Genomic DNA, 22,310 nt, shown 5'->3' with positions numbered 1-22,310 from the left:
GTCCCTCAGTCTAGTAGTAAATGACTAAGCCTTCCTCTGTCCCCTCAGTCTAGTAGTGAATGATTACCCCTTCCTCTGTCCCCTCAGTCTAGTAGTAAATGAAACCCCTTCCTCTGTCCCCCATATATACAACACCTGGAAGGTCCCTCAGTCTAGTCGTGACTGACGAACACCTTCCTCTGTCCCCTCAGTCTAGTAGTGAATGATTACCCCTTCCTCAGTCTAGTAGTGAATGATTACCCCTTCCTCAGTCTAGCAGTGAATGATTACCCCTTCCTCAGTCTAGTAGTGAATGATTACCCCTTCCTCAGTCTAGCAGTGAATGATTACCCCTTCCTCAGTCTAGTAGTGAATGATTACCCCTTCCTCAGTCTAGTAGTGAATGATTACCCCTTCCTCAGTCTAGTAGTGAATGATTACCCCTTCCTCAGTCTAGTAGTGAATGATTACCCCTTCCTCAGTCTAGTAGTGAATGATTACCCCTTCCTCAGTCTAGTAGTGAATGATTACCCCTTCCTCAGTCTAGTAGTGAATGTTTACTCCTTCCTCAGTCTAGTAGTGAATGATTACCCCTTCCTCAGTCTAGTAGTGAATGATTACCCCTTCCTCAGTCTAGTAGTGAATGATTACCCCTTCCTCAGTCTAGTAGTGAATGATTACCCCTTCCTCAGTCTAGTAGTGAATGATTACCCCTTCCTCAGTCTAGTAGTGAATGATTACCCCTTCCTCAGTCTAGTAGTGAATGACTACCCCTTCCTCAGTCTAGTAGTGAATGACTACCCCCTTCCTCAGTCTAGTAGTGAATGACTACCCCCTTCCTCAGTCTAGTAGTGAATGATTACCCCTTCCTCAGTCTAGTAGTGAATGATTACCCCTTCCTCAGTCTAGTAGTGAATGATTACCCCTTCCTCAGTCTAGTAGTGAATGATTACCCCCTTCCTCAGTCTAGTAGTGAATGATTACCCCTTCCTCAGTCTAGTAGTGAATGATTACCCCTTCCTCAGTCTAGTAGTGAATGATTACCCCTTCCTCAGTCTAGTAGTGAATGATTACCCCTTCCTCAGTCTAGTAGTGAATGACTACCCCCTTCCTCAGTCTAGTAGTGAATGACTACCCCTTCCTCAGTCTAGTAGTGAATGACTACCCCCTTCCTCTTCCTCAGTCTAGTAGTAAATGACTAACCCTTCCTCTGTCCCCTCAGTCTAGTAGTGAATGATTACCCCTTCCTCAGTCTAGTAGTGAATGATTACCCCTTCCTCTGTCCCTCAGTCTAGTAGTAAATGACTAAGCCTTCCTCTGTCCCCTCAGTCTAGTAGTGAATGATTACCCCCTTCCTCTGTCCCCTCAGTCTAGTAGTAAATGAAACCCCTTCCTCTGTCCCCCATATATACAACACCTGGAAGGTCCCTCAGTCTAGTCCTGACGAACCCCTTCCTCTGTCCCCTCAGTCTAGTAGTGAATGATTACCCCCTTCCTCAGTCTAGTAGTGAATGATTACCCCTTCCTCAGTCTAGCAGTGAATGACTACCCCCTTCCTCAGTCTAGTAGTGAATGACTACCCCCTTCCTCTGTCCCCCATATATACAACACCTGGAAGGTCCCTCAGTCTAGTAGTGAATTTCAACCACAGATTCAACTACAAAGACCAGGGTGCTTTTCGAAAGCCTCATAAAGAAGGGCAGTGATTGGTCAATGGGTAACAATAACAAATCAGACATTTATCTCTCTCTTTAAGCATCATGGTGAAGTTAATAATGACGCCGTGGGGGATGTATTAAACAGGGTTTTCCACATGGAGTACCCTGCCAAATAGAAAAAGTAGCCAGCCAGGTTCCCCCGGGGTAACGACCTCTGTATTTTGGAACCAGCAACTATCAGAAAGTTCACACTTTTTTTACCGTGTTAATTTAAAACAGCTGATGAAACTACGATAGAAAACAAATGAAATACTTAGTTTTGACTGCACTGTGCTCAAATACAAATAGCTTGATGTTTACTCGTGTGGTTTTCAGTGGTTTTCAATGGTAGACCGCGACAGAGCAGGTAAATGTTGACCTGGAAAGGAAGAAGTGTACATGTCGGACCCTGGGCGAGACGGGAAAATAAATGACCCTGCCAGAAAACAATAGGCTAAGTGGGATTTCGACTCATCGTTAACACATTATAGGCTATGGGACATGCAAATTCAACCACCGCGCACAACAGACAGCAGACTGTCAAACTGGCAGTGTTTCTGTGTCACCTTAGTGACTGACAGGCTCCTGTCGTATCAATGCTTATTCATTCTAGCTCATCGGTGTTTCCCACAACCGGACGCTTCCAGTTTTCTGGGGAGATACAGCTCTCAACATAGCTTCCTTTTTCCACTGACACCCGTTGGATCTCTGCTCAGGTGTTTCTTTTACGCCTGCTATGTTACGTTAATTCAAGTAGGAGAGGGCTTGAGAGATTTTTTTTCTTTCTTTTGACTAGCGGCGCTAGTACCCAGCTGAAATGAGTATAGCCAACAGGGAAAACCCTGTAAACCACCCAGACACATCAGATGCACTCAGCCTTCTGAACTGAGCTGCAGGAGAGGAAGGAAACTGCTTAAGGAAGTCACCATGAGGCCGTTGGTGATTTTTAAAATGTCTACAGAGTTTAAAATGACTAATGGGAGAAAACTGAGGATGGATGGATCAACAATATTGTAGTGATTCCACAATAATGACCTAAATGAATAAAACATATTCCAAAACATACATCTGTATACAACAAGGCACAAATTAATACACTTTTTAGGCTAAATGCAGAGCCTTATGTTTGGGGCAAATGCAACACATTACGAACTGCCTCTTTATTTTCAACCATGGTGGTGGCTGCATCATAGTATGGGTATGCTTGACATTGACAAAGACGGGGGAGTTTTTCAGGATGAAATGGGATGGAGCTAAGCATAGGCAAACTCCTAGAAAACCTGCTTTCAGTCTGCTTTACACCAGACACTGGGAGAGGAATTCACGTTTCAGCAGGACAATAACTTACAACAAAAAGCTAAATCTAGACTGAAGTGCTTACCAAGAAGACTGTGACTGTTCCTGAGTGGCCAAATCACAGTTTTGACTTAAATCTGATTGAAAATCGATATTGTATATCATTGACAAAAAAAGAACCATTCCATTTGAATCCCACTTTGAAACACTATAAAATGTGAAGGAATCCCAGGGGGGGCCTTTCTATAGCAGGTTTTCCTAACCCTTCACATATTGGTGAATGTTCATTGTTGGAAAGAAGACTGTAAATACACCAGGAAATCCGCTCCGAGTGATTTTAATTTTTGAAATCTCTTCCCAAGTATTCCCACTCATAGTAGAGAGACACGGAGAGGGTGCCAGAGGGGATAGCTGCCGTTTTACTGGCTCCAACTTTGCTATTTATTTATTTTTTTCAATAAAATGTGTAACTAATTTTGTACATAATGCTGCTGCTACCGTCTAATATGACCGAAAACAGGACATCAGAGCAGTGATTACTAGCAATACACAAACATACTTTAAAAAATACAAGCTATGTAATTGTAATTTCTGGCAGAGGAAACCAGATTGTCAGCCAAAATTGCTCCATACTTGGTGGAATTCATTATGCCATCAATCTTCACCAGCGCCCCTGGACCTCTGGAATTAAAACAGCCCCAAAACATCACTGACCCACCACCATATTTCACCGTGGGTATGAGGTGCCTCTCCTTGTATGAATCTAAGTTTTGACGCCAAACATGCCGATGCTGTTTCTGACCAAAACGTTCCATTTTGGTCCCATCGGACCAGAGCACCTTCTTCCAGTCATAATTTAAATGACGTTTGACTCCAAGCGTCTGTCATGAGGTCAGAAAGGTCTTTTTCTTCTGGCAACCCTTCCAAAGAGCCTGTGGTTGAGAAGGTGGCGTCCGAAGGTGCTTTTTGAAACCTGGTGACCCCAAGGCCTGCAATTCTTTGCACTTGCGTCCTCTACCCATGATGTTTTCAACTGTTCCATATCTTTAATTTTTTAAATAATTGCCCTAACAGTGCTCAGTGGTATATTCAATTGTTTGTGGATCTTCTTGTAGCCATTACCATATTTATTTTTCTTCATGGTGTTGGATGGCAAAGGGATATTGCATGCCTGTTAACTCATTTTGATACCCGAGTGAAACAGGAAGTGATGTAATGGCCCAATATAGTCCCTTAAGACTTAGATAAAATTAAATAAGTGGAATTTTATTCCTGGTTTAATTTTGGTAGAAGTTATTGACAATCATCTGTAAGGGTCAAACCTTTATTTGGAGCACATTGATTTTTTAAAATTAAATCAATACATTATTTCTGTGTGTTCCATTGAAACATTAAGTACAGTATTTGTCACATGTTGGTATTTTGACTTTCTCTATAATTATATATTTTTAAGTATTTATGCATTGCCAGTCAGGGGTGCCAATAATTTAGGAGCCCACTATACATGTTTCAAACAGACCACCATAGTCCCTGTGCCCAAGATAGCGAAGGTAACCTGGCTAAATGATTACCGTCCCTCAGGGGTGTGTGCTCAGTCCCCTCCTGTACTCCCTGTTCACCTATGACTGCATGGCTAGGCATGACTCCGACACCAAGTTTGCTGATGATACAAAAACGGTATGTCTAATCACCAACAACGATGAGACGGCCTATAGGGAGGAGGTCCCGAGACCTGGCAGTGTGGTGCCGGGATAACAACCTCTACCACAACGTGAACAAAGGAGATGGACTACAGGACAAGTAGGAGCGAGCACGCCCCCATTCTCATCGACGCGGCTTTAGTGCTTCAAGTTCCTTGGTGTCCACATCACCGACAAACTATCATGGTCCAAAACACACCAAGACAGTCGTGAAGAGGGCACGACAAAGATTTGGCATGGTTCCTCAAAACGTTCTGCAGCTGCACCATCGAGAGCATCCTGGTTGCATCACTGCCTGGTATGGCAACTAATTGGCCTCCGACCGCAAGGCACGACAGAGGGTAGTGCGTACCGCCCAGTACATCTCTGGTGCCAAGCTTCCTGCCATCCAAGAACCTCTATACCAGGTGCTGTCAGAGGAGGGCCCAAAAAATTGTCAGACTCCAGCCACCCTAGTCATAGACTGTTCTCTCTACTACCACACGGCAAGCGGTACCGGAGCGTCATGTCTAGGTTTAAAAGACTTCTTAATAGCTTCAAGACGTAAGACTCCTCAACTGAAAATCAAAGGACTACCCAGACTTATTTGTGTTGTTTATTATCTATGCATAGACACTTTAACTCTACCTATATGTACATATTACCTCAACTAACCGGTAACCCCCCGGTAAATAGTCTCACTACTGTTATTTTACTCCTGCTCTTTTTAATTATTTGTAACTTTTATTTTTTACTCATCAATTATTATTATTTTACTTAACACTTATTTTTTCTTAACTGCATTGTTGGTTAAGGGCTTGTAAGTAAGCATTTCACTGTATGCTCTACACCTGTTGTATTCGGCGCATGTAACAAATAACATTTGATTTGATATAAACATCCTCTCACTGTCAACTGCATTTATTTTTTAGCAAACTTAACATGTAGATATTTATATGAACTTAACAAGATTCAAAAACAGACAAACTGAACAAGTTCCACAGTCATGTGACTAACAGAAATTGTCCCTGAACAGGGGGGGGTCAAAATCAAAAGTAACAGTCAGTATCTGGTGTGGCCACCAGCTGCATTAAGTACTGCAGTGCATCTCCTCCTCATGGACTGCACCAGATTTGCCAGTTCTTGCTGCGAGATGTTACCCCACTACTGCGAGGACGATCAGCTGTCCATCCTGTCTCCCTGTAGCGCTGTCTTAGGCGTCTCACAGTACGAACATTGCCATTTATTGCCCTGACCACATCTGCAGTCCTCATGCCTCCTTGCAGCATGCCTAAGGCACATTCACGCAGATGAGCAGGGACCCTGGGCATCTTTCTTTTGGTGTTTTTCAGAGTCAGTAGAAAGGCCTTTTTAGTGTCCTAAGTTTTCATAACTGTGACCTTAGTTGCTTATCGTATGTAAGCTGTTAGTGTCTTAGCGACTGTTCCACAGGTGCATGTTCATTAAATCAAATCAAATGTTATTTGTCACATACACATGGTTAGCAGATGTTAATGCAAGTGTAGCAAAATGCTTGTGCTTCTAGTTCCGACAATGCAGTAATAACCAACGAGTAATCTAACCTAACAATTTCACAACAACTACCTTATACACACAAGTGTAAGGGGATAAAGAATATGTACATAAAGATATGAGTGATGGTGCAGAACGGCATAGGTAAGATGCAGTAGATGGTATAGAGTACAGTATATACATATGAGATGAGTAATGTAGGGTATTAAACATTAAGTGGCATTGTGATAAATTTTTTGCATCAATTTCCATTATTAAAGTGGCTGGAGTTGAGTCGGTATGTTGGCAGCAGCCACTCAATGTTAGTGGTGGCTGTTTAACAGTCTGATGGCCTTGAGATAGAAGCTGTTTTTCAGTCTCGGTCGCTGCTTTGATGCACCTGTACTGACCTCGCCTTCTGGATGATAGCGGGGTGAACAGGCAGTGGCTCGGGTGGTTGTTGTCCTTGATGATCTTTATGGCCTTCCTGTAACATCGGGTGGTGTAGGTGTCCTGGAGGGCAGGTAGTTTGCCCCCTGGTGATGCGTTACTGCAGACCTCACTACCCTCTGGAGAGCCTTTTATGGTTGTGGGCGGAGCAGTTGCCGTACCAGGCGGTGATAATTTGAGTCTCCTAGCAAAAGGTCTTGAATACTTAAGTAAATAAATTTGCAAAAATGTTGAAAATGAAAACCTGTTTTCACTTTGTCATTATGTGGTATTGTGTAGATTGAGTAAAAAATATATAACTAAAGTCTAGTGGTCTGATTTACTTTCTGAATGCCACACAGATATAGAGGTCTATAGATCCTATCTGCAGTCCTGATTTCTGGAACTGTTTGCTTACCTGTGTAGTTTGGACTTTTCCTTGTTTCACTGACTGGAATTTCAGGGTTCTCCCCATCAGGATAGTAATACAAGCCCACACACAGCCAGCCTTACTGCACCGAGCTTCTACCATCAGAAGAGTGGACATTCCTGTTTTCACCACTCCTGTTTCTCACTCTCTCTAGATGACCAACGTGATGGTACCATTCATGTTTAAGTATGCTGTGGATGAGCTGAATGGACTGTCAGGACACATGTTGAACCTGAGCGACGCCCCCAACACCGTGGCTACCATGGCAACCGCTGTTCTTATTGGTTGTAAGTCCCAACTACTTTTCTTCACAAACCAGAAAGGCACAAAAAAAAAGTCTTTGAATATCTTGGAACAGAATATTGTTATCACAGTCCAGGAGTCAGATTCTAGATTATCTGGGATAGGGAACCATTAAACTATAAGTATATCAAACCTAGTGTTGCCTCTGGCTCCTCTGTCTCCTCTGGCTCTGTCTCCTCTGTCTCCTCTGGCTCTGCCTCTGGCTCTGCCTCTGGCTCACTCTCTCTGCTCTGTCACTCTGTGGCTTGTGAATAGATGTTCATGTCAACCTCTGTTTGAATAGAGGTCAGGGTTTGGGTGTCTAGTCCTTCCTGTCAGCCCATGACTGCCTCCATCCTCTAACTCTGGCTCTGACTGCTGATAAAAACAGCTCTAATGAACTCAGATTAAGGCAGCCCCCCGCACCCCTCTGATTCAGAGGAAGACACATTTCAGTTGAATGCGTTGTTGTACAACTGACTAGATACCCTTTCCCTAACTCTGGTGCTGACTGCTGATCAAATTGTGTTGGTCACATACACATGTTTAGCAGATGTTATTGCAGGTGTAGTGAAATGCTTGTGTTTCTAGCTCGGACAGTGCAGTAATATCTAACTTTCACAACATATACACACCTGTGTAAAGTTTCCGTACCAGGCGGTGATGCAGCCCGACAGGTTGCTCTCAATTGTGCATCTGTAAAAGTTTGTCAGGGTTTTGGGTGCCAAGCCAAATTTCTTCAGCCTCATGAGGTTGAAGAGGCGCTGTTGCGCTTTCTTCAACACGCTGTCTGTGTGGATGGACCATTTCAGTTTGTCAGTGATGTGTACACCGAGGAACTTAACTTTCTAACTTCAATTAACAGCATTGGTATTAGAGGTCGATCGATTATCATTTTTGTAATACCCATACCGATTATTGGAGGACCAAAAAAAAGCAGATTAATCGGCAGTTTTATGTATGCGTGTGTATGTGTAATAATGACAATTACAACAATACTGAATGAACACTTATTTTAACTTAATATAACACAATAAAATCAATTTAGCCTCAAATAAATAATGAAACATGTTCAATTTGGTTTAAATAATGCAAAAACAAAGTGTTGGAGAAGAAAGTAAAAGTGCAATATGTGCCATGTAAGAAAGCTAACGTTTCAGTTCCTTGCTCAGAACATGAGAACATATGAAAGCTGGTGGTTCCTTTTAACATGAGACTTCAATATTCCCAGGTAAGAGGTTTAAGGTTGTAGTTAATATAGGAATTATAGGACTATTTCTCTCTATACCATTTGTATTTCATATATCTTTGACTATCGGATGTTCTTATAGGCCCTATAGTAATGTAATCTCTGGAGTTGATAGGCTTGAAGTCATAAACAGCGCTGTGCTTCAAGCATTACGAAGAGCTGCTGGCAAATGCAGGAAAGTGCTGTTTGAATGAATGCTTACGAGCCTGCTGCTGCCTACCACCGCTCAGTCAGACTGCTCTATCAAATCATAGACTTAATTATAATATAATAAACACACAGAAATGCGAACCATAGGTCACTAATATGGTCAAATCTGGAAACTATCATTTAGAAAACAAAACGTTTATTCTTTCAGTGAAATACGGAACCGTTCCGTATTTTATCTAACGGGTGGCAGCCCTAAATCTATTCCTGTTACATTGGGTGACAGCCCTAAATCTATTGCTGTTACATTGGGTGGCAGCCCTAAATCTATTCCTGTTACATTGGATGGCAGCCCTAAGTCTATTCCTGTTACATTGGGTGACAGCCCTAAATCTATTGCTGTTACATTGGGTGACAGCCCTAGTCTATTCCTGTTACATTGGGTGACAGCCCTAGTCTATTGCTGTTACATTGGGTGGCAGCCCTAGTCTATTCCTGTTACATTGGGTGGCAGCCCTAGTCTATTGCTGTTACATTGGGTGGCAGCCCTAGTCTATTCCTGTTACATTGGGTGGCAGCCCTAGTCTATTCTGTTACATTGGGTGACAGCCCTAAGTCTATTCTGTTACATTGGGTGGCAGCCCTAGTCTATTCCTGTTACATTGGGTGACAGCCCTAGTCTATTGCTGTTACATTGGGTGACAGCCCTAGTCTATTGCTGTTACATTGGGTGGCAGCCCTAGTCTTTGCTGTTACATTGGGTGACAGCCCTAAGTTGCTGTTACATTGGGTGGCAGCCCTAGTCTATTGCTGTTACATTGGGTGGCAGCCCTAGTCTATTGCTGTTACATTGGGTGACAGCCCTAGTCTATTCCTGTTACATTGGGTGACAGCCCTAGTCTATTGCTGTTACATTGGGTGGCAGCCCTTTGCTGTTACATTGGGTGGCAGCCCTAGTCTATTCCTGTTACATTGGGTGGCAGCCCTAAATCTATTCCTGTTACATTGGGTGGCAGCCCTAGTCTATTCCTGTTACATTGGGTGACAGCCCTAGTCTATTCCTGTTACATTGGGTGGCAGCCCTAAGTTGCTGTTACATTGGGTGGCAGCCCTAGTCTATTCCTGTTACATTGGGTGGCAGCCCTAAGTCTATTGTGTTACATTGGGTGACAGCCCTAGTCTATTGCTGTTACATTGGGTGGCAGCCCTAAGTTGCTGTTACATTGGGTGACAGCCCTAGTCTATTCCTGTTACATTGGGTGGCAGCCCTAGTCTATTCCTGTTACATTGGGTGGCAGCCCTAGTCTATTCCTGTTACATTGGGTGGCTGTCTATTGCTGTTACATTGGGTGACAGCCCTAGCTATTGCTGTTACATTGGGTGACAGCCCTAGTCTATTGCTGTTACATTGGGTGGCAGCCCTAGTCTATTGCTGTTACATTGTGTGGCAGCCCTAGTCTATTGCTGTTACATTGGGTGACAGCCCTAAGTCTATTCCTGTTACATTGGGTGGCAGCCCTAAATCTATTCCTGTTACATTGGGTGACAGCCCTAGTCTATTGCTGTTACATTGGGTGGCAGCCCTAAATCTATTCCTGTTACATTGGGTGACAGCCCTAGTCTATTGCTGTTACATTGGGTGGCAGCCCTAAGTCTATTCCTGTTACATTGGGTGACAGCCCTAAGTCTAAATTTCCTGTTACATTGGGTGACAGCCCTAAGTCTATTCCTGTTACATTGGGTGGCAGCCCTAGTCTATTGCTGTTACATTGGGTGGCAGCCCTAGTCTATTGCTGTTACATTGGGTGGCAGCCCTAAGTCTAAATATTCCTGTTACATTGGGTGACAGCCCTAAGTCTATTCCTGTTACATTGGGTGGCAGCCCTAGTCTATTCCTGTTACATTGGGTGGCAGCCCTAGTCTATTCCTGTTACATTGGGTGGCAGCCCTAGTCTATTCCTGTTACATTGGGTGGCAGCCCTAGTCTATTCCTGTTACATTGGGTGACAGCCCTAGTCTATTGCTGTTACATTGGGTGGCAGCCCTAGTCTATTCCTGTTACATTGGGTGACAGCCCTAGTCTATTGCTGTTACATTGGGTGACAGCCCTAGTCTATTCCTGTTACATTGGGTGACAGCCCTAGTCTATTCCTGTTACATTGGGTGGCAGCCCTAGTCTATTCCTGTTACATTGGGTGGCAGCCCTAGTCTATTCCTGTTACATTGGGTGGCAGCCCTAGTCTATTCCTGTTACATTGGGTGGCAGCCCTAGTCTATTCCTGTTACATTGGGTGGCAGCCCTAGTCTATTCCTGTTACATTGGGTGGCAGCCCTAGTCTATTCCTGTTACATTGGGTGGCAGCCCTAGTCTATTCCTGTTACATTGGGTGGCAGCCCTAGTCTATTCCTGTTACATTGGGTGACAGCCCTAGTCTATTCCTGTTACATTGGGTGGCATTCTATTGCTGTTACATTGGGTGGCAGCCCTAGTCTATTCCTGTTACATTGGGTGGCAGCCCTAGTCTGTTGCTGTTACATTGGGTGGCAGCCCTAAGTCTATTCCTGTTACATTGGGTGACAGCCCTAAGTCTATTCCTGTTACATTGGGTGGCAGCCCTAGTCTATTGCTGTTACATTGGGTGACAGCCCTAGTCTATTGCTGTTACATTGGGTGGCAGCCCTAGTCTATTGCTGTTACATTGGGTGGCAGCCCTAGTCTATTGCTGTTACATTGGGTGGCAGCCCTAGTCTATTGCTGTTACATTGGGTGGCAGCCCTAGTCTGTTGCTGTTACATTGGGTGGCAGCCCTAAGTCTAAATATTCCTGTTACATTGGGTGACAGCCCTAAGTCTATTCCTGTTACATTGGGTGGCAGCCCTAGTCTATTCCTGTTACATTGGGTGGCAGCCCTAGTCTATTGCTGTTACATTGGGTGGCAGCCCTAGTCTATTGCTGTTACATTGGGTGGCAGCCCTAGTCTATTGCTGTTACATTGGGTGGCAGCCCTAGTCTATTGCTGTTACATTGGGTGGCAGCCCTAAGTTGCTGTTACATTGGGTGGCAGCCCTAAGTTGCTGTTACATTGGGTGGCAGCCCTAAGTTGCTGTTACATTGGGTGGCAGCCCTAGTCTATTGCTGTTACATTGCAAAACCTTCAATGTTACGTCATATTTACGTAAAATACTGGCAAATTAATTGCGATGTATGTTAGGGAGACACACAATTCGCAACGAGCCAGGCGGCCCAAACTGCTGCATATACCCTGACTCTGCTTGCACTGAACCCAAGAGAAGTGACACAATTTCCCGAGTTAATATCGCCTGCTAACATGCATTTATTTTTAACTAAATATGCAGGTTTTTAAGTAAGGCATTGTTTATGGTTAAGTACATTTTGTGCAATGAATGCGCTTTTGTTAAATCATCACGCGTTTGGCGAAGTTGAGGTAGGCTGTGATTCGATGATAAATTAACAGGCACCGCACTGATTATATGCAACGCAGGACAAGCTAGTTAACTACACATGGTTGATGATATTACTAGGTTAACTAGTGATTGTGTTAAGATTGATTGATTGTTTTTTTATAAGATAAGTTTAATGCAACTTTCATTGCAGCCACAAGGTCCTTTTGGCGCTGCTCTCGAGTAACAGGTGGTCAGCCTGCCACGTACTTTCCTCGTGGAAATGTCATTGGCGTTTACCGATTTACATTACCCATTTGTTATGAAAACTTGAAATCAGCCCAAATTCATCGGTCGACCTCTAATAGTTATTCCTCTTGTCCAGATGGGGTAGGGCAGTGGGCAGTGTGATTGCATTGTCTGTGGATCTATTACTACACTCTGTTACTGTTACTGTCTCTGATACTACACAGCCTGGCCTGGTCTGGTCTGGGATGGTCTCTGTTACTACACGGCCTGGCCTGGTCTGGTCTGGGATGGTCTCTGTTACTACACGGCCTGGCCTGGTCTGGGATCTGGGATGGTCTGGTCTGGGATTGTCTCTGTTACTACCTGGCCTGGTCTGGTCTGGGATGGTCTCTGTTACTACACGGCCTGGCCTGGTCTGGTCTGGGATGGTCTCTGTTACTACACGGTCTGGCCTGGTCTGGGATGGTCTCTGTTACTACACGGCCTGGCCTGGTCTGGTCTGGGATGGTCTCTGTTAGTACACAGCCTGGCCTGGTCTGGTCTGGGACGGTCTCTGTTAGTACACAGCCTGGCCCGGCCTGGTCTGGGACGGTCTCTGTTAGTACACAGCCTGGCCCGGTCTGGTCTGGGATGGTCTCTGTTAGTACACAGCCTGGCCTGGTCTGGTCTGGGATGGTCTCTGTTACTACACAGCCTGGCCTGGTCTGGTCTGGGATGGTCTCTGTTACTACACAGCCTGGCCTGGTCTGGGAAGTGACTTGCCAAGTACAACCAAATCAATTGATCTCTATATCCCCTTGTCTGTCTCTGATTGGTATAAAGGCTGGCGTGCTGTTCTCTCTGATGAAATCTTCTTTATCTTCTCCCAGACGGTGTGTCCCGTGCCGGTTCGGCCCTCTTCAACGAGCTGCGTAACGCCGTGTTCGGGAAGGTGGCCCAGAGTTCCATCCGGCGTATCGCCAAGAACGTGTTCCTGCACCTCCACAGCCTGGACCTGGGCTTCCACCTGTCCCGCCAGACGGGGGCGCTGTCAAAGGCCATTGATAGGGGCACCAGGGGCATCTCCTTCGTCCTCTCTGCCATTGTCTTCAACCTGGGACCCACTGCACTGGAGATGGGGCTGGTCTCTGCTATCCTGGTGGGTAGAGTCCTAACCCTAGAATAGGTGAAGCAGAGGGCGAGGCAGGGGAGGCGGAGGGCGAGGCAGGGGAGGCGGAGGGCGAGGCAGGGGGCGGAGGGCGGGCAGGGGAGGCGGAGGGCGAGGCAGGGGAGGCGGAGGGGTGGAGGGGAGGCGGAGAGGCAGGGGAGGCGGAGGGGGGCGGGGGGAGGCGGAGGGCGAGGCGGGGGGAGGCAGGGGGGCGGGGGAGGCGGAGGGGAGGCAGAGGGGAGGGGGCAGGGGGAGGGAGGGCAGGGGGGGGGGGGAGGCAGGGGGCAGGGGGAGACAGGCAGAGGAGGCAGAGGGCGAGGCAGGGGGGCCAGGCAGAGGAGGCAGAGGGCGAGGCAGAGGGCGAGGGGTCCTCTCTGCTATTCAACCTGGGACCCACTGCACTGGAGATGGGGCTGGTCTCTGCTGTCCTGGTGGGTAGAGTCCCCCTGCCTCAGTATGGATATATGATCATGTATGGTGAATGTCAGTTTGACAGTAGAGTAGGAGGATATGTCACTGTACCAACCCGGTACGAACACTTCCCCGGTACCAACACTGCCCCGGTACCAACCCTAACCCATGGCTTGGGGGAACAAGTGGTCTCGGAGCCTGTTGGTCTGGACGGTAGCAGAGAGAACAGTCTATGACTAGGGTGGCTGGAGTCTTTGGCAATTCTTCGGGCCTTCCTCTGACACCGCCTGGTATAGAGGTCCTGGATGGCATGGAGCTGGGCCCCAGTGATGGGATGTCCACACCACCCTTTGTAGCGCTTTGCGGTTAAGGGTGGTGTAATTTCCATAGCAAGTGGTGATGCAGCCTGTCAAGATGCTCTCGATGGTGCAGCTGTACTCCTTTTTAAATTCACTCAAACTATGCTAGTTCCGGCATACTGATCCTAGCCCAAGTTTATAGGATTTCACCCCGATCATGAACATTTGTCTGGGTCTGCAAAAACGTTGAGACAATCATGTTGTGTATGCCCGGCATTAGTGTGTTGACTCGAGCCATGGAGACTGTTCTCCACGTTAGCATTAGAGCGTGTAGACTCCACAGCCATGGAGACTGTTCTCCACGTTAGCATTAGAGCGTGTAGACTCCACAGCCATGGAGACTGTTCTCCACGTTAGCATATGGAAAGGAAGCTGGACCAGTACCGTTGAACCAGGCCGGACCATCTCCGTTTCCCTTACAGCTAAGGGCAGCATTAGCAGTAGGAACCAGTCTTACAGTAATAGTTTCCTCTCCAGCAGTCCATTTGATGTTGAAATGGGCAGAAATGTAATGTATATTATAATAGTGTTTACCTACCTGGCGAGTCTAATAATGAGTCTGGATATTCAGACGTGGTTGGTTGACTTCTGTTCTAGCTCCACTAGTCCGTTGAAGTGATACCTTGATTATGTCTTTATCCACCTCCAGTTTGATGGCTTTCTCCCTCGTTTCTCAGCATTATGTTTCCCTCCTTTCTACAATATTAAAATGTGTGTCTGTCTCTCCTCAGTATTATAAATGCGGGGTGGAATTTGCTGCGGTGACTCTGGGTACTCTGGGAGCGTATACAGCCTTCACCATTGCTGTCACACAGTGGAGGTACAGTCCACAAGGTTGTTGTTGTTGACAGATGACCTTCACCTTAGCTACCTGTAGGTTTACATTGTACTAGGCATATATGTGGTTGGCTTGGCTATAGCTAGCAGTATAGAAAAGCTGAAGTTACCATTTTCCTGTGAGTTCTTCCCCACTGTGTAACGTTGGCGTCCATCTTGTTCTCCAGGACTCGGTTCAGGATAGAGATGAACAATGCAGACAACGAGGCAGGAAACGCTGCCATTGACTCTTTACTGAACTATGAGACCGTGAAGGTGAGACAGTTTCTCTTTCTCTACCTCTCGTTCTGTCTTTCTGTTCTCTCTCCCTCTGTCTTTCTCTCTCCCTCTGTCTTTCTCTCTCCCTCTGTCGTTCTCTCTCCTTTTCTGTCGTTCTCTCTCCTTTTCTGTCGTTCTCTCTCCTTTTCTGTCGTTCTCTCTCCCTCTGTCGTTCTCTCTCCCTCTGTCGTTCTCTCTCCCTCTGTCGTTCTCTCTCCCTCTGTCGTTCTCTCTCCCTCTGTCGTTCTCTCTCCCTCTGTCGTTCTCTCTCCCTCTGTCGTTCTCTCTCCCTCTGTCGTTCTCTCTCCTTTTCTGTCGTTCTCTCTCCTTTTCTGTCGTTCTCTCCTTCTCCTCCTTAATAGTCTGCTGCTCAATGACATGGATAGATATTCATCATTGTTTTCCATTTAAATGTCTGTTCTATAAACCCCCCCATTTCTTTCTCCACAAGCTAACCAATAAAATAGGTGGCCAAAACTTTTCTACTATAGTAGATTGACATAGGCTAGTGATTTAGCTGTTCGTTACTCATCTTGTTGGCTGAGGGAAAGTAAATGTGGACAATTATTCTGACGTGTTCAAAGTGCACTTCAGAATTCCCGCCTCTCTCTGTTCCAGTATTCTACCACACGATACTATCTGACCTCACCTGATCTTACCTTACCTCCCTCTCTCTCTGTTCCAGTATTTCAACAATGAGAAGTATGAAGCAGAGAAGTATGATGGTTATCTGAAGAGCTACGAGTCCTCCTCCCTGAAGACCACCTATACCCTGGCCATGCTCAACTTTGGACAGAGTGCCATCTTTAGTGTGGGCCTCACTGGTATCATGGTGCTAGCTAGCAAGGGCATCATGGCAGGTCAGTCTACCCCTACACCCTAACTAATCCCTACACCCTAACTAATCCCTACACCCTAACTAACCCCTACACCCTAACTAACCCCTACACCCTAACGAATCCCTACACCCTAACGAATCCCTACACCCTAACGAATCCCTACACCCTAACGAATCCCTACACCCTAACGAATCCCTACACCCTAACGAATCCCTACACCCTAACGAATCCCTACACCCTAACGAATCCCTACACCCTAACGAATCCCTACACCCTAACTAACTGTGAACATGGAGTACAGGAGGGGACTGCGCACACACCCCTGGGGAGCTCCAGTGTTGAGGATCAGCGTGGCAGATGTTTCTACCTACCCTCACCACCTGGGGGCGGCCCGCTGCACCCTAACTGCCCGCTGCACCCTAACTGCCCCCTAACTAACACCTACAACATACATTTGAAGTCAGAAGTTTACATACACCTCCGCAAAATGCATTTCATCTCAGTTTTTCACAATTCCTAACATTTAATCCTCGTAAAAATTCCCTGTCTTAGGTCAGTTAGGATCACCACTTTATTTTAAGAATGTGAAATGTCAGAATAATAGTAGAGAGAGATTTATTTCAGCTTTTACTTCTTTCATCACATTCCCAGTGGGTCAGAAGTTTACATACACTCAATTAGTATTTGGTAGAATGCCTGTAAATTGTTTAACCTGGGTCAAACATTTCAGGTAGCCTTCCACAAGCTTCCCACAATAAGATGGGTAAATATTGGCCCATTCCTCCTGACAGAGCTGGTGTAACTGAGTCAGGTTTGTAGGCCTCCTTGCTCTCACACGCTTTTTCAGTTCTGCCCACAAATTTTTCTATAGGATCGAGGTCAGGGCTTTGTGATGGCCACTTCAATACCTTGACTTTGTTGTCCTTAAGCCATTTTGCCACAACTTTGGAAGTATGCTGGGATTACTGTGCATTTGGAAGACCCATTTTACAACCAAGCTTTAACTTCCTGACTGATGTCTTGAGATTTTGCTTCAATATATCCACATAATTTTCCTTCCTCATGATGACATCTATTTTGTGAAGTGCACCAGTCTCTCCTGCAGCAAAGCACCCCCACAACATGATGCTGCCACCTCCGTGCTTCACGGTTGGGATGGTGTTCTTAGGCTTCCAAGCCTCCCCCTTTTTCCTAGAAACATAACAATGTACATTCCAAACAGTTATATTTTTGTTTCATCAGACCAGAGGACATTTCTCCAAAAGCGATCTTTGTCCCCATGTGCAGTAAACCGTGTCTGGCTTTTTTTATGGCGGTTTTGGAGGAGTGGCTTCTTCCTTGCTGAGCGGCCTTTCAGGATATGTCAACATCATTATAGGACTTGTTTTACTGTGGATGTAGATACTTTTGTATCTGTTTCCTCCAGCATCTTCACAAGGTCCTTTGCTGCTGTTCTGGCATTGATTTGCACTTTTCGCACCAAAGTATGTCCTGGTGATGGTGAATGGTCAGCTGTTCCAGCTCTCTCTGTCTCTTAACTTCCTGTTGTTGTTGACAGGCTCTATGACAGTAGGAGACCTGGTGATGGTGAATGGTCAGCTGTTCCAGCTCTCTCTGTCTCTTAACTTTCTGTTGTTGTTGACAGGCTCTATGACAGTAGGAGACCTGGTGATGGTGAATGGTCTGCTGTTCCAGCTCTCTCTGTCTCTTAACTTTCTGTTGTTGTTGACAGGCTCTATGACAGTAGGAGACCTGGTGATGGTGAATGGTCTGCTGTTCCAGCTCTCTCTGCCTCTTAACTTCCTGGGCACCGTGTACAGAGAGACACGCCAGGCCCTGATCGACATGAATACACTCTTCACACTGCTCAGTATTGACACCAAGATCAAGGTAACACATACCAATTGCACCCTTATTCCCTATGTAGTGCACTTCTTTTGAGTCAGAGCCCACCTTGTGCTGGGCTAGAGCTAAGATCTATCTAGAACACTGGAATTACTGACCAGCTGCACACAGTATTCCTAATAGGTTCTATACTTATAGTCCAGTACTAGTTCCTCGTGTGTGTGTCTCTCTACAGGCGAAGGAGCTGGCCCCTGTCCTCCTTGTGACTCCCCCCTAGTCTATAATCAAATCAAATCAAATCAAATGTATTTATATAGCCCTTCGTACATCAGCTGATATCTCAAAGTGCTGTACAGAAACCCAGCCTAAAACCCCAAACAGCAAGCAATGCAGGTGTAGAAGCACGGTGGCTAGGAAAAACTCCCTAGGAAGAAACCTAGAGAGGAACCAGGCTATGTGGGGTGGCCAGTCCTCTTCTGGCTGTGCCGGGTGGAGATTATAACAGAACATGGCCAAGATGTTCAAATGTTCATAAATGACCAGCATAGTCGAATAATAATAAGGCAGAACAGTTGAAACTGGAGCAGCAGCACAGTCAGGTGGAAGTTGAAACTAGAGCAGCAGCATGGCCAGGTGGACTGGGGACAGCAAGGAGTCATCATGTCAGGTAGTCCTGGGGCATGGTCCTAGGGCTCAGGTCAGTTGAAACTGGAACAGCAGCATGGCCAGGTGGACTGGGGACAGCAAGGAGTCATCATGTCAGGTAGTCCTGGAGCTCAGGTCCTAGGGCTCAGGTCCTCCGAGAGAGAGAAAGAAAGAGAGAAGGAGAGAATTAGAGAACGCACACTTAGATCTTATAAAAATTGTAATAAGTAGTCTATCCTAACTCTCTTGTTTCTCTCTACTCTAGGAGACAGATCTGGCCCCTTCTCTCTCCGTCACCCCTCAAGAAGCCACCATCAGGTTTGAGGATGTCTACTTTGAGTACCTGGAAGGACAGAAGGTTCTAGAGGGCGTCTCCTTTCAGGTGCCGGCTGGGAAGAAGGTGGCCATCGTAGGAGGGAGCGGATCAGGGTAGGTACTCGTTTAGAAAGGCCTTGACCTGTCTGAAATGGTAGTATGAAGTGCACTGGTCAGAAATATTTCATAGTTGTCTCAGCTTTTCATTTCCTTAAAACCGGTCAAACCGATGACATTGGACATGTTTCTCAGGACCAATATTTCCACTGTTTTGGAGTTATTGCGTATTCTCTCGGCATCTAAATGAAAGACAACTTTACCGGTGTTACATTGATAGAATTAAGATGTTGTTCTGGTGAGCACTACTTCATCTGGTGTCATAGGGCATGACCAGAGAGAAGCTGCATGTATCTAACTACAGTTGACAAACAAATGGCCTACCAAATGTCAGAACTTGGGACGTGGCTTTACCAAATGTCAGAACTTGGGACGTGGCTTTACCAAATGTCAGAACTTGGGACGTGGCTTTACCAAATGTCAGAACTTGGGACGTGGCTTTACCAAATGTCAGAACTTGGGACGTGGCTTTACCAAATGTCAGAACTTGGGACGTGGCTTTACCAAATGTCAGAACTTGGGACGTGGCTTTACCAAATGTCAGAACTTGGGACGTGGAACTAGGCATGAAGGATGACCAGTCCTCTTCTGGCTGTGCCGGGTGGAGATTATAACAGAACATGGCCAAGATGTTCAAATGTTCATAAATGACCAGCATGGTCAAATAATAATAATAATAATCACAGTAGTTGTCGAGGGTGCAGCAAGTCAGCACCTCAGGAGTAAATGTCAGTTGGCTTTTCATAGCTGATCATTCAGAGTATCTCTACTGCTCCTGCTGTCTCTAGAGAGTTGAAAACAGCAGGTCTGGGACAGGTAGCACGTCTGGTGAACAGGTCAGGGTTCCATAGCCGCAGGCAGAACAGTTGAAACTGGTGCAGCAGCACGGCCAGGGATACTGGGGACAGCAAGGAGTCATCATGCCAGGTAGTCCTGAGGCATGGTCCTACTGCTCAGGTCCTCCGAGAGAGAGAGAGAAAGAAAGAAAGAGAATTAGAGAGCCTACTGAAATTCACACAACACACCGGATAAGACAGGAGAAGTACTCCAGATATAACAAACTGACCCTAGCCCCCCGACACATAAACTACTGCAGCATAAATACTGGAGGCTGAGACAGGAGGGGTCAGGAGACTCTGTGGCCCCATCCGATGATACCCCCGGACAGGGCCAAACAGGAAGGATATAACCCCACCCACTTTGCCAAAGCACAGCCCCCACACCACTAGAGGGATATCTTCAACCACCAACTTACCATCCTGAGACGAGGCCGAGTATAGCCCACAAAGATCTCCACCACGGCACAACCCGAGGGGGGTGCCAACCCAAACAGGAAGATCACGTCAGTGACTCAACCCTCTCAAGTGACTCACCCCTCCTAGGGGCCTACCAAATGTCAGTAATAGGGCCTACCAAATGGCAGTAATTATAATAGGGCCTACCAAATGTCAGTCAGTAATGGGGCCTACCAAACGGCAGTCAGTCAGTAATGGGGCCTACCAAACGGCAGTCAGTCAGTAATGGGGCCTACCAAACGGCAGTCAGTCAGTAATGGGGCCTACCAAACGGCAGTCAGTCAGTAATGGGGCCTACCAAACGGCAGTCAGTCAGTAATGGGGCCTACCAAACGGCAGTCAGTCAGTAATGGGGCCTACCAAACGGCAGTCAGTCAGTAATGGGGCCTACCAAACGGCAGTCAGTCAGTAATGGGGCCTACCAAACGGCAGTCATTGTAATGGGGCCTACCAAACGGCAGTCGCTGTAATGGGGCCTACCAAACGGCAGTCGCTGTAATGGGGCCTACCAAACGGCAGTCACTGTAATGGGGCCTACCAAACGGCAGTCAGTGTAATGGGGCCTACCAAACGGCAGTCAGTGTAATGGGGCCTACCAAACGGCAGTCAGTGTAATGGGGCCTACCAAACGGCAGTCATTGTAATGGGGCCTACCAAACGGCAGTCATTGTAATGGGGCCTACCAAACGGCAGTCATTGTAATGGGGCCTACCAAACGGCAGTCATTATAATGGGGCCTACCAAACGGCAGTCATTATAATGGGGCCTACCAAACGGCAGTCACTATAATGGGGCCTACCAAACGGCAGTTATTATAATAGGGCCTACCAAATGGCAGTAATAATGGGATATTGGTGTGCGTGCAAATGTGGTCAGTGGGTGTGAAATCTCTCTGTAGAAACCCTTATTTAACCAGCTCTACTTGGTACATAATTGGACGGCTGCTTCACTAATCTGTTCTAGTACAAATGTGCCTCTTATTGTCCTAACCTATATTTAACTAATCCGGTCCAGATTGTGGTTTTAACCTTTAAACCCTTATTTAGCTTTGCTCTGCAAGTCTATTCTCTCTACTATATTTATAATGTCAGTCCTATTTCCCAAAAGTCATTGACTCTACATTCAGGAAGAGCACCATTAGTAATCATGGTTCTGTGTTGTTTCAGGAAGAGCACCATAGTAATCATGGTTCTGTGTTGTTTCAGGAAGAGCACCATAGTAACCATGGTTCTGTGTTGTTTCAGGAAGAGCACCATAGTAACCATGGTTCTGTGTTGTTTCAGGAAGAGCACCATAATGCGTATGTTGTTCCGGTTTTACGAGCCCCAGAAGGGAAACATCTACATCGCTGGACAGAACATCAGGGACGTTGGACTGGACAGCCTGCGACGGGCTGTAGGAGTGGTACCACAGGTAAAACTGCCTTGATTTGATGAACTTACTGATCCTTTATTAAGTTGAATTGGACAACAGTAAACTCGGACAACAGTAAACTCGGACAACAGTAAACTCGGACAACAGTAAACTCGGACAACAGTAAACTCGGACAACAGTAAACTCGGACAACAGTAAACTCGGACAACAGTAAACTCGGACAACAGTAAACTCGGACAACAGTAAACTCGGACAACAGTAAACTCGGACAACAGTAAACTCGGACAACAGTAAACTCGGACAACAGTAAACTCGGACAACAGTAAACTCGGACAACAGTAAACTCGGACAACAGTAAACTCGGACAACAGTAAACTCGGACAACAGTAAACTCGGACAACAGTAAACTCGGACAACAGTAAACTCGGACAACAGTAAACTCGGACAACAGTAAACTCGGACAACAGTAAACTCGGACAACAGTAAACTCGGACAACAGTAAACTCGGACAACAGTA

The 22,310-nt window shown here is 46.1% G+C and overlaps 1 protein-coding gene across 1 annotated transcript in view; it reads left to right on the top strand.

Moving 5' to 3' along the window:
• Positions 1-22,310, top strand: part of LOC112229402 (iron-sulfur clusters transporter ABCB7, mitochondrial-like) — a 48,866-nt gene that overhangs the window by 16,575 nt on the left and 9,981 nt on the right. Inside the window, exons 5-12 of the mRNA XM_042303515.1 lie at positions 7,177-7,309; positions 13,221-13,489; positions 15,000-15,088; positions 15,273-15,360; positions 16,049-16,223; positions 17,935-18,092; positions 18,958-19,121; positions 21,703-21,832. Of these exons, the coding sequence (XP_042159449.1) occupies positions 7,177-7,309; positions 13,221-13,489; positions 15,000-15,088; positions 15,273-15,360; positions 16,049-16,223; positions 17,935-18,092; positions 18,958-19,121; positions 21,703-21,832 (1,206 nt within the window). The remainder of the gene's footprint in view (positions 1-7,176; positions 7,310-13,220; positions 13,490-14,999; positions 15,089-15,272; positions 15,361-16,048; positions 16,224-17,934; positions 18,093-18,957; positions 19,122-21,702; positions 21,833-22,310) is intronic.

Source organism: Oncorhynchus tshawytscha, linkage group LG21, assembly GCF_018296145.1.
Source record: "Oncorhynchus tshawytscha isolate Ot180627B linkage group LG21, Otsh_v2.0, whole genome shotgun sequence".
NCBI lineage: Eukaryota > Metazoa > Chordata > Actinopteri > Salmoniformes > Salmonidae > Oncorhynchus > Oncorhynchus tshawytscha.
This window is presented reverse-complemented; position numbering and strand designations above follow the sequence as displayed.